Source organism: Aythya fuligula, chromosome 1, assembly GCF_009819795.1.
Source record: "Aythya fuligula isolate bAytFul2 chromosome 1, bAytFul2.pri, whole genome shotgun sequence".
Taxonomy (NCBI): domain Eukaryota; kingdom Metazoa; phylum Chordata; class Aves; order Anseriformes; family Anatidae; genus Aythya; species Aythya fuligula.
Window position 1 is genome coordinate 81,826,523 of NC_045559.1, and position 12,744 is coordinate 81,839,266.

The following is a 12,744-nucleotide window of genomic DNA, read 5'->3' on the forward strand; positions in this document are numbered from 1 at the left end:
TTGAAATGGCATGAGAGACTAAATCAAAATGATCTTTTTACTCTATTTCATTAAGGATTGGTGGCACCATAGAGGTGGAAATTTTCCTTCCTTAAAAAGGACAATCCCAAGATCAAGGAATACTCCACACTATTGGATTAACGATCTTGGGCTTTAATCAGCATGCAGTTTTCTTACAAAAACTTTTAACACGAAAAACAAATAAGGATTAGAGATACCCTCTGGAAAAGGATTTATAATGTTAATGGTAGTAAGCATGGCAGAAAGTATCAGAGCTATCTAAGTACATCACACACAAGTAGGGCAAAAGAATTTCCACGCTGCAATAGTGTTTATTTTGATTCTGCTGTGGATTTTTAATTTCATTCTCAAAAACATACCACTGGCATAGAGAATGACTGTCACCAGACATTTTAAATATTGTTCCTGATGTCTAAATCTGATAACTGAATTTGGTAACTTATAGGCTGTGGTGGTTTTACCGTGCTGGGCAGCTAAACCCCACAACCGCTCTCTCACTCCCCCTCCGTTAGATGAGGAGGGGGAGAAGTAAAGCAAAGAACAACTCACGGGTTGAGATAAGGATAATTTAATTAAAGGGAATTAATTATAATAATTAAATAAAGATTACCATGAACTAAACAATTTAACTAAGGGGAAATAAAAAGGGAAAGGGAAAAAGGGAGGGAAAAAGGAAAAATAAAAAGAAGGGAGGAAAACAAACAAACAAAATAAATGAAGGCTATATGGAAGTGCAGAGGAAAGAAATTACTCTCTACTTCCCACAAATGAGCGATGATTGACCATGTCCTTGAAGCAAGGCCTCAACGTACGCAGCCAGTGTTTGAGAGGAGGACCGATGTTTTCCCAACGAGAGCCCACCCCTCCCCTCTTCTTCCTGTTTCCACCTTTTATTGCTGAGTGTGACATCACATGGTATGGAATATCCCTTTGATTGGTTTAAGTCAGCTGCCCTAGTGATGTTTCTCTCCTCACTTTTTGCCCACCCCCTAGGAGGGTTAGAGAAAGGCCCAATGCTGTGCCACTGCTGCTCAGCAGTAGACACAACACTGGTGTGATAACACTGCTGTTCCAGCTACAAGTACAGAGTACGGCACTGTATGGGCTGCTGCCGGGAAAGTTAACATTCCAGCCAGACCCAGTACATAGGCTACAAACGCTGTCTCCCGTTCCCATTTTGCACGTTTATTAATGTTAGTTTATATAGCCTGTCTCTTCTTCCTCCTCCACCAACCAAACTTCATGGACAAATCAGAGCACAGGGAAGGGCATCAGAAAATGGTATAGACAGGAGCCCCAATTACTAAAATAGCCTCACTAGGTCATAGCAGTGGTACATTAAGAAAACTAGTCCTAGGAAGAGGTTGCTTTCATTTCCCAAGTACAGCTCTCAGGAAAAGTTTAGACATATTGCTGGGTGCCAGGGTCGACGGGGAGAGTTCTTGTTCTGACTGCTATTCTCTCCCGTAGGTGTATGCTGCTGCCTGAGTGTTCACCACACTCTTTCAGATGTTTTAAGGAGATGTATAGCACCTGAGTACATGCTGATAAACAGAAAGCATCTTCTACTCCAAAATGGTTGTACACAACAGACTCAAAGACTCCTGAAGATGAGGCTACAAAATGTTCCAAAGTTCCTCTAGCTGAGTGGAACTACAAACATTTAATATTTTCCTGTGGCGGTCTTACCTTGCTGTGAATCTGATCTCCACCACAACCTCTCTCTCACTCAGTCCCCATTCCTGGAAGAAGAGAGGAAGAATAAAGTATGATCGATAGAAAACAAACAACAAAACAAACAAACAAACAAACAAAACTCACAGATTAAAGGAAAATTTAAAGGAAAATGAAGAATGAAAACTAAAAACAAAACAAAACAAAAAACAACAACAATAACAACAAAACACCAACAAGCAAAGACTGCATGGCAGCACAGACGGAGAGAAAATAAATTACTATTTCCCATCAACGTGTGCCGTTCGGCCACATCCCAGGAAGCATGGCCTCAGTACATGTAGTGCTTGCATGGGAGGACAGACATTTTTGTAACAAGAGCCCTCCCATGCCCCGCTTCTCCTTTCCCACCTTTTATTGCTGAGTGTGACATCATACAGTATGGAATATCCCTTTGGTCAGTTTAGGTCAGCTGCTCTTCTCCCTCCTCCGACCAAGCTTCATGGACAAATCAGAGCATGGGGAGGGGCATCAGTCTCTAGCCTCTTCTCTCTTAATGCACACTGTTCTGGAACAGCTGCTCCTAACCATGCTGACCATTTTGCTTGCTCTTCTGCCTGGTGAGAGACAATAGATCCATCTGCAGCATCATCCAGGCCATGCTGGACTGGTATGAGTTGAAGGGCCATTTTTGGCCACTGTCCATACTTCTTCTTCTCCTTTTCACTTTTCCTCTCTGACTCATGCAGGAGTTGGGGTCGGAAAACTCATCACGCAATGGCCAGAGGAAACCCTCAAGAGAGCTGGAGAGACTGTGGACATCTCCTGTTACCAGAATAATAGCCACCAACTTGCCTATATGTTCTGGTACCAGCAGCCTGCAGGGAGTGGCCTTAAGCTAGTAGCCAGCACTTCTCTGTGGTTGCAGAAATCTTATGCGGAAGGTTACAGTGAGGCCAAGTTTGAGATCAGCAGAGACAACAGTGAACTCTCTGTTATGACTATCAAGAATGTGACACGCAAGGATGCAGCCACGTATTTCTGTGCTGCGAGTGATCACACGGTATCGTGAGGGGGTTGAGCACTAACATAAAATCCCCACCTTGCCAGAATGGGAGACAAAGTCTCTGAAAAATTTGAGACAGATTGGAGAGGGGCAGAGGAAGATCAGAAGGAACTCAAGGGCAAAGTAAGTTAATGGAACCGGGACTCTTTGGAGGGAAGAGGGTCAAGCAAAACAATGCAGCAGCACCTAGCATTTTTGAAGACAAAAACCCTTCAGACATACAAACACACAGGTCGGCATTAAGAATTGAGGCACTGCTGGCGTGGTTAGTAAAAGGCAGCAGATACTTCTCAGGACTAGTGCTACAGCAGCACAGCCGTGTTCTGGGCCACTATCCCCACAGCAGGCCCTACCGTGGCACCAAGCAGAGAGAGAGTGTGGTAAGAAAAGGTTGGCTGTTGAGGGAGGAGAGCCCAGCCTCTGGCAATGGACATGGGAGGCTGACACCAGTCCAGGTGGGAGGAAGCATACCCAGGGCACCAGGCATTCAATCCACTGTGGAGAGGGCAGCCCCTTGGCAGCTTCACAAGTAACAATGTGCCCTGGCAGACACTTTTAGCCACCTGCTCCACACACCTCTTAACTGCCACAGGAACGCATACAGTTCTGAGCAGGAATAAGGCACCTCTTGATGGCAAAACTGCATGTCACAGAGAAAGGAAACTGCAAAAGGCTGCTATCACATGGTGCATCCATTGTGACAGCCAGCTGTGGGCAGAAACTGAATACGTCTTGGCCAGAGCGCTGCATAACTAGGCTTGCAATTTCCCTAACCCACCTCCCCCTTTTAAGGCTCCCTTCAAGACCCAGGGAAGGAACCGTCACCCCCCGTGTAGAAGCACATGGTATGTGGGCAAAGCTGTGGTCTGGTCTACTCACGTGAATGTCAGGCACCTCGGCATTGGTACATGGGACACTAGTACTGTAGGCAGTCAGTCAAAAAGGAGCTGCAAAACAGCACATCCTTCAAGCAGCACTCTGCACCCCAGGTGGGGCCTCTCTTCCTCACGAGGCCTCAGGAAGCCCACTCTGAAATACGACTCTCTCTCTTTTTATCTCTCTCTTTTGTTTTTTTTTTTTTTTTTTAATCTTTAGCAGTTTAAAAAACAGATCATCCACTCTCAAAGGTACACATGACATCGCAGGGGGCTGGGTTGGTAATCTCCTTAGAGGGAAAAGGTCTCTCAGACAGTCTCTGTGCTACTTGCTTACGTCAAGCAGCAGACACGCCTGACCCTTCCCGGACTAATGCCAGAGCTTGCAGCAGAAGTTCTGGATCCTTGTTCCTAAGTCCTTGATGAGAGACATATAGTGAAAGTACTGCATCCGAGTCCCTACCTATTCTCTGTGAATCCCAGTAATCAAGAGGGCACACCTGTCGGCGCAATAGTGCTGGAGCTCATGGCACAAACAGATCTCAAATGGACAACTCGGAGATCATCCAGGAGACAGACCCCATCAGAAAAGAATTCAGGCTGCTCGTTGGGAACTCTGAAGGATGAACTGACTCTTTTGTGTTCAGGTTCAAATTAGAACATCTTCCCTCCCTCCCTCCCTCCCTCCCACCTCTTCCTCTTTCTTTAAGATGAGGAAGCTCTCCGTGGAAAGTAAATGCCCTCTTCTGCTCACTGTGGGTGAACATCCCACAGCCTCATTATTCAGGCTCTTTCCAAACATAAACTCCTGGGGTGGGTCCAACTCTCCAGCTGCAAACAATTCTCTCATTGAGTGCAGTGGCACTGCAGCAGAATGCTGGTGGCTCCAGGGGCATGGGAGAAAGGAGAAAGGAGAGTTGCTAAATGGAGAGCAGCTGTATTCTGCGTTATCAGTGGCGTGGCAATGATAGCTTACATTTCTAGAGATACTTTCCCCTAGTTCAGGTATTTCAGTCAGATGTGTCATCACTGTACTCAGATAAAATAGGTAAATTTTTCCAGTCTGATGCAAGATCCTGGGAAAGAGAAAGCTGGAGAGACCATGGGCTGACAAAGATAAAGCTCTCCAGGAGCATAAAGCAGAGGAGTTTCTGAGGCTAGTCCTCATCCACGTCACAAAGCTTGGTCGTGGAGGCACCATGCATTCTCTCTTCCTCCTTCTCTCCTGCCTGGGAGCCGCTGGTACGTTCTCTATTGATACTGATCGTCTATCTACCTGCACACCTGAGCAAACCTTCTCTCACAGGCTCTTGCCTTGTCCTCTCTACTGGCCTTTCTCTTTCCCCAGTAGCATGACATTCTGTTCTTCCTCAATTTCCACTCATGTCAGAGACAGACTCTCAGCCTCCTAGAGAGGTGAAGAAGGTAGGACAAGACAAGGGTGCATAAAACAATGCAGGGCTTGCTGTCTCCTTGTCTACAAGAATTAGGGAGTATGAAAGACAGCTAGGCATTTTGGCAGGTTCAAAAACAGCAAAGGACAAGGCCTGTTAAAATTTGGGGGGGGTGAAGGTGAGTTAGAGGGGAAGAGGATGGGACGGATGGTCGGGCAACACATTTGTGAAAGAGAAGTCCATTGAGGTTTATGAAGTCATCTTCTGCTCCTTGCATCTGTAGTGGATGGTCAGAGGCAGGATCCCAGCCTGCAATGTTCTAGTGCAGTGGGTTCTAAAATGGGGTGCATGCACATCTGGGGTTGTGCATTACAGTGTGGGAGGAAAACATTTGAAGTTCAGTAGGGCAAGTACGTAACTTCGAAATGAACAAATAGACATATGTCAGGGCTGTGGGAAGGTGTTTTACTGATAGGGTTATGGAATCAAAAAGGCTGGAGACCACCGTTCTGTTGGCTCCAACAAATATCTTCTTTCTTACATTCTACTGTGACATCATCCTCCAACTCTGTGGAGCCTTTGTGTTCTCTCTGAATCCTTCACTACCAAGTTTTTCTACCTCTCTTGCTCATTCTTTGTCTCACCCCTGCAAATGAAGTTCTCTCAACTGCGTTTGCCCGTTTTACATACGCTTTCTGCCATGGCACAGCTGTCTCATCCCAACCCAAAGGTGCCCCGGAAGGAACACAGTGAAGGCTGCGTACAATTCATTTATGAGGTTCTTTGGCAGCTTGTGCTCTCCTGTTCTCTTCCTGACTTCAGGTGGTACAGACAAAGCCTGGTGTTTCAGAGTAGTGCAGAAAGAACTCAGCAGGATATTTCAGGAGTTGCCTGGAGACTTCTGAAGTTTCAAGCTGTCTTGGCTCTTGCTCATTCTCTGTAGCTCACTGGCTGCTGCTATGCTTAAAGAGAACGGATTCAGGCATGGTGCTGTGAAACCCAATTCTCTTTTCCTCAGTTGCTTTCCCTGGAGCTGCTGATGATGACAAGATTGTAGGAGGCTACAATTGCCCAGAGCATTCAGTTCCCTACCAGGTGTCCCTGAATGCTGGCTATCACTTTTGTGGAGGATCCCTCATCAACAACCAGTGGGTCCTGTCAGCTGCTCACTGCTACCAATCGTACGTATGGCTTGGGTTGTGTATCCGGGTGGATTCTGCTCAAATCTTACAAACCCACCACATCTAGAACTCCGGTGCCTCTCAAGAGAAGACCATACATGCATGGGGGGAGGGACAGGGGCGGGGCAATGCATGGTGTACCTGAAGCCAAAGGAGAAACCCTAGCCTCAGTCCTGCTGTGTTACATGGTCTTTCCAGTATTCCTGCACTCATAGCATCCTTTTCTGTGCATCCTAACATGCCATTCGGTCAACATTTACACATCCATGGGGCTTACCATTACCGCTTTCTTCTTTGTCATTCCTCCAGACTTTCTCCATGGATCTCCCTCGTCCTGAGTTTAGGGCACACTTCTGTGCAGAGGGAGAAACAGGAAACTGAATCTCCCTTTCTTGCCTATCTGGCAATGCTCTCCCAACTCAGTCTTCCATGAAATCATGAAGTTCCTAGAGCTGCGTGACACACAAACCATTGATTAGCACAGCACTCCCTTACTCGCTTTCAAGTGTCTGCCGGTCCCCACGTGGCAGCCAGTTGTTCTACCCATGGCTAACTGCTGCTTTTCTCTGCTGACAATTTTGCAGCCGTATACAAGTGAGGCTGGGAGAGTACAACATTGATGTGCAGGAAGACAGTGAAGTAGTCAGGAGTTCTTCCGTAATCATTCGCCATCCTAACTACAGTTCAAGAACCCTTAATAATGACATTATGTTGATCAAGCTGGCATCCGCCGTGGACTACAGTGCCGACGTTCAACCCATAGCCCTGCCCACCTCTTGTGCCAAGGCAGGGACGGAGTGCCTGATTTCGGGCTGGGGAAACACACTGAGCAGTGGCAGTGAGTATCTACGCACACCGCATGTAGCTTTCACACTTCTCCTGCTCTACCACCACGCTTGTGAGACCCATGTACAGTTCACCCCTTCTGTGCAGCCTTTTCTTGTTGTGCCCGCAAGTCCTCCACGCTGCCCTGACTTCACGCTGCCCTGCCAGTGTGTCTCAATCTACAATGCACTTCACTGTTTTACTTTACCCTGCTCTGCTGGATGGCTCTCGCATATAGGTCGTTGGTCTTTCTGTTCACTGACAGTACTGAGTCCCAAGACAAAACCTAAAACTGTTACTGCTCTCCCGGCAGCCAATTACCCTGAACTCCTCCAGTGCCTGCAAGCGCCAATTCTGAGTAACCAAGAGTGCCAAGATGCTTACCCGGGTGAAATCACCAGCAACATGATCTGCATAGGATTCCTGGAGGGTGGGAAAGACTCATGCCAGGTAGGAGTTGATGTCTGCGCAGAGCCCTGGGCCACACACTGCCAGGGTGCCCCAGGCTGCACGGTATACATTGGAGCTTGGCAGCCTGCTTAGCTTCAGCCTCCTCCTCGCCAGGTGCTCTCTTCTGACGCACCCTTTGCAGCACGCTTTGGGTGCAGGGTGGACTTCACTGAAAATAGCAGGCCCAGCCACATCTGCTGGTTGGCACCGAGCATGGTACCAGTGAATTTTTGGGGGCTAGGGGAGGCCAGCAAGCAAGGGGGGTATCTCTCTGTGCTCCCATATCAGGGCCTGCTGCGCTTTGTTTTGCATTCCCTGGATTCTTTGTGCCAAGTCAAAAACTTTCTGGGTGAGATTCTGCTTTTAAATCATCTTGTGTCTCTAAATTTTCCCCTCCAGTGTGACTCAGGTGGACCAGTTGTGTGCAACGGAGAACTCCAGGGCATTGTGTCATGGGGAATCGGGTGTGCTCTGAAAGGTTATCCCGGTGTCTACACCAAGGTCTGCAATTATGTTGATTGGATCCAAGAGACCATTGCAGCCTACTGATACCTTGACAACCACCTGGCTCCTTGGCCACTACCCTCCCACCCTAATGCTTTCCCTAAGAAGACAACAGCACAAATAAATATCTAACCTAAAGAGCCTTACAGACATTTTCTTTGGGGACTGTAGCTCATCAGAGACAAGTGGGGTTCCCTGCAGCCTTCCACCAGCTCCTCCTGAACCTTCCATGTTGTTCCGGTTCAGGTGTGTGCACTGGGAGCAGCACCCTAGAGCTGTTGGGCTGTGAGAATCTGCAATGGGGAGCTTGCAGGCCCTCTCTGTCCCTCAGAAGGGAGTCGCCTTTGACCATTACCCTTCTTTCTTTCTTGGTGGAGGAAGTCTTGAGGAGCGGAGGTGACTTCCTTGCCCGAGACAGCGTCCTGTGTGGCCTTTCCCCCACATCCTCACCACTCTGTCCCTTGCACTCCAGGGCCTCAAATCTAGTGCGTAAGGGCACTTGGGGTCGAGAGGCGGGTAGGGATGGGCACCCCTGTGATGCCAAACAGGGACCAGTATCCATTCCTCTCCATCTCTCAGGCCCCCTCCGTCTGCCCGACAAGAACAGGGTGGGAGGTCCACCACTATTTTGGGTGCGTTGCCCCAGTGCCTTTCTCTCAGGCGTGATAGGGAGCGACTCCACCAGCCCAACTCCTGCTCACACTCCCTGATAGTCCTTAACCTCCTTCTTGAGCTCTGCCACCAGGCTGATCACATCCTCTACCCGCTCGCACCTCACACAGGCAGTATCTCTCACCCACCATTGGCAGCAGCAGGCTCAGGCACTCCCTGCAGCCAGAGACCTGAACAGCCACATCTTTGGGCAGGCACTCAGTCTGGGGTTCCATAGTGGTTTTGGCAAGCACTTCAGTGAGTGCTTCCTGCCTGGTTGCTCATGCTTCCTAGGGGCTGCCTTTGTATGATAGGGAGAGCTGCTGGCTCCGCCTGCACCTCATGAGGCAGCCTCATGAGGGCGGCTGGGTCGTGGTGGCTGCCTCAGAAGCCTTGAGCGGCCTCAATGCAGAAAAATGCGTGCCCGCTGCGATCCCCCGCTCCTCTGCACTACGCAACTGCCTCAAAATTTTTCAGCTGGTTAATGACTGTGAAATAGTCGTGATGCCTTATTAAAATAGCACACCACTGCTGGCTCTGCTCGCATTTTGTCAGCCACCTTCCTTTAGGCTGCTGTGTCCTGACAGTTTTTTCAGCTGCCTCGAGTTGCCTTGATGCTGAAAAGCAACTGCCCGACACTATACACCAGTCTGCTGCAGCATGTTACTGCCTCGGAACCAATCACAAAATCCTGTGGGTACGTGTCCAGCGGTAAATAAATAAATAAATACATTCCTGTTTAAAGCTCTCCAGTTTTAAAGTCTGTATTTAACCCATCTCATGCAACACATGATCTGTAGGGAGTGGCAAAAAGACGTCCCTCAAAGAACCCTGAGGCAGTGTAAACTGGGCCATTACGGAGCAACTTTAGCCTCTCCAAACCTAGAAACTGCATCTTTGTTGTGAGAATCTGGGATAGGGAGTTTGTAGGAGGAAAAAAGAGAGGCCTAGGAGGGACTGGGAAAAGTGCAAAATTCTTCTAAGGGTGGTGAAGTGGAGAGTTGGGTGGTCTAAAAATGTTAGGAAGGAGTTTAGAAGTGGGAGCTACTAAGTTTGGCATAGTGAAATAGAATGAAGGAGGAGGGGAAACTCATACCACATCAGCAGGTGCAGTTGTATCAGAAATGGCATAAGAATGGACTGTTTGGGTATGAGAGGTGTGAAAGAATGAGCATAGGACTGACTGGCCAGGGGATCTGGGATGGCAAGCCCCAGGTGGAAGGGTTTCTGCAAGAATTGTCTCCAGTCAAGTTCCGGGGGAACTGTGCACCAACATAGGCTACTGAATGAAACTGGCATGAGATGCTTTACATCCATTAAAGCCAAGAAGCCATCTGATGGTAATCGCACACAGCCACAGTTTAGCTGGACAATCCTAGTTGTGGCGTTAAGTGTTAAGCATCTGTCGAGCTTTGGAAGTGGGCTGCCAGTGCCTTCGTTGCATTGCAACCATCATTTGTCCCTGTCACGACTGGAAAGCCAGTCCTTACTTGATGTTCTCAGTCAAAATATTAGCCTCCAAATCCAATAGAAACTTCTGCCAAGCAGCTCTTACTGTTCCCAGCTGTCCTTAAACACCCTTCCCTCAATAGGAAGCATTTCCTTGATCCTTTGGTCCTCTTCCACCTAGGCAGGAGACATCAGCCCTCTGGTCATTGCCACATCTCTTCCTATAGTCCCTATTTTATTAAAGGGGCGATCTCACTGCTTTCCCCAAGACTTACTGTTGGGTAGAGCTGAAACTGGTAGCCCAACAGAGGGGTGGCTGCCATGGCCTCACACACCCAGACCCAGCCAGCAGAAAGGCTGAGAATATGTTCTCAGTAGGCGTGCATACATGCAATACATGCATACCTACATACGTAGCCAAGCACACAGATCAACACAGACTGACATACTCAGCAGTCATGCCAAGAAAACCAGCATCAATGGTCTCACCTTAGACATCTTCATTTTCCTTCTTTTCATTGTTTTTCTAATGTTTGTAGTTTATAGGCTTTTTTTTTTTTTTTTTTTTTTTTTTTTTCCAAAAAAAATCCAGTAGTTCAGAATCTGAACTGGTAAGCTCAATCATACCTATCTTTATCTTACTATGGTTTGGCTTACAAAACATACAAAGCATTAAAAAAAAAAAGCATACAAAGCTTTCACACATCATATAGAATATATTTACTTCCCTTCTGGGAAGAAACTATAGCTGTTTAGGTCATTTCTGTTTCCTTCTTTAAAAAGCAGGGTTAAAAAGGAGAGACAGGGAATATTCACTACCAATTCTTCTGGGATGTACACCACTCTTACAGGCAGAGCATGCCCTTTCTACAAATCTTTGAAGGCCAAGGGACAGGTATGAACCTCGTTGAGCTTCAGGCAAATACGTGAGGCATAACGCCAAAAAGGGTGGAAAAAGTGAAAACCTCAGTAATATTGCTTGGAAGAAGTAACATCAGGACTAATGAAGAGGGTTACTGCAGTCAAAGACCTACATTTCAGTCCAACAGTCCTGTGAAAGTTCTAGGAAAACCAGTTTATGCCAGAATCACTATGGAATATAAACACCATGATGGCAACTTTGGGAGTGTTTTTTTTTTTTTTTTTTTTTTTTTTTTTTTTCGTCTCCTTTAATAAGTTACCAGTTCCTGAAATTCATAATATTACAGTCCTAGTTCAGACCTCTCCCTTAAACATTGAAAACCAGTTCTATTAGCTTGGGAACATAAGCAAAAATCTATTTCTCAGCTCCCAGTTACGTTTTTTGTTTGTTTTTTTTTTTTTTTTTAATTTTATTTTTGTATGAGAAATGCAATTGTAAGAGCCTTTTAAAGCAAATTATCAGTAGCCTTCATTCCAGTAAATAAATGAGCTGGTTATTGACTGGTCACAGCTGTGTAGTTTCCAGTTGCAGTGGAAAACCATCCATATCTCTAGTGGACTTTGTCAACTTGAAGTTCTGCAGCCACAGTGCCCAATTCCAGCTCTGAGGTAAAACTTGATCCTAGGCATTGGTTCTTTTGCAAGCTTGGGATGGCACCGAAAATAACCTGCTATTCTAAGAATAGTTTATCATGAAATAGCTATTTTCCTTGTCTCATTCCCTGTCCTTATATTTATTCTTCTTCAACTCCTGCTGTAGTGGATTTTAGGGAAGCTGTAATTACAGAAACCACAGTCAAAGGTACCTGTTGCAGATGTCCAGCAATGACATTCCAGACATAACTGTGTAAACTGTTGTATATTCACGGTGTTGTATATTCACAAAAATAACAATTTGTCAGTAATAGCCTACCAGCAGTCTAGAAATTGATCTGGCTTCTCAAAAGATAATATGGTGGAAGGAGAGGATATGTAAAGTCACATCCCTATGCAGAATATGCCAGACCACCCTATGTATGTATATTTACTTTCCTTCCATTCTCTCCTAGCCTGTGTATACTCAAGCTTTGTATTAGAGCCACTGGTTTGCACCCAAGTTTTACTTTAGTTTTACTACTAAGGAACAATATTGTTTCCCAAATGCCCATCTGCTCCCAAGCTAGTGCCTATACTGGGCAATTAGCACAAGGTCATCTGTCCTGTTATTTCTGTTCTGTCAGCTCTTGTACCACAAGAAGCCTGAAGAACAGCATCTGTAGTCACAATTTTTCAGCTTTTTCTTCATTGTCTGTTCTAGCTACTCAGACTTTTTCTGCCTTTCTCCTTTTAGAAAGTCAAGCTTATAAGTCTTGGAATGAGGAAACTGACTTTTGCTTACCCAGCTAGGAAGCTTGATCTCTCTGTTCTCCACTATGCAGCGCAATTATGCTCTGAAAGGGCTGTTGCTTAATTTTAGGGGTTCATGATCTGAAGTACTGAACATTTGTGAAACAAACTTCCTAGTGCTCCTAAGACAAATTTATAAAGCTCAAGACTTCTCTGTATTTTGCTTCTTCTGTGTATTAGAGAATAATCCAAGACAGACATAAGCAATGAGATCATTATTTCCTTTGAAATTCCCTCACTAAAATGATACTGTTTTTACATAATATGGCCTTAAATGTTTCTTGTTGACAAATCCTTACCTTTCCTTCTTGGCTGGAGTTTTACACATGAAGCCTCCTATCAGATAC

General features: G+C 46.2%; 2 protein-coding genes across 2 annotated transcripts in view; both read left to right on the forward strand.

Moving 5' to 3' along the window:
• Positions 1-12,744, forward strand: part of LOC116490542 (M1-specific T cell receptor beta chain-like) — a 101,250-nt gene that overhangs the window by 61,475 nt on the left and 27,031 nt on the right. The window lies entirely within an intron of this gene.
• LOC116498197 (trypsin II-P29-like) lies at positions 4,836-8,035 on the forward strand. The gene is made up of 5 exons (XM_032202459.1): positions 4,836-4,878; positions 6,049-6,211; positions 6,796-7,049; positions 7,350-7,486; positions 7,886-8,035. Exons 1-5 carry the CDS (start codon positions 4,836-4,838, stop codon positions 8,033-8,035), a joined length of 747 nt encoding a protein of 248 aa, XP_032058350.1.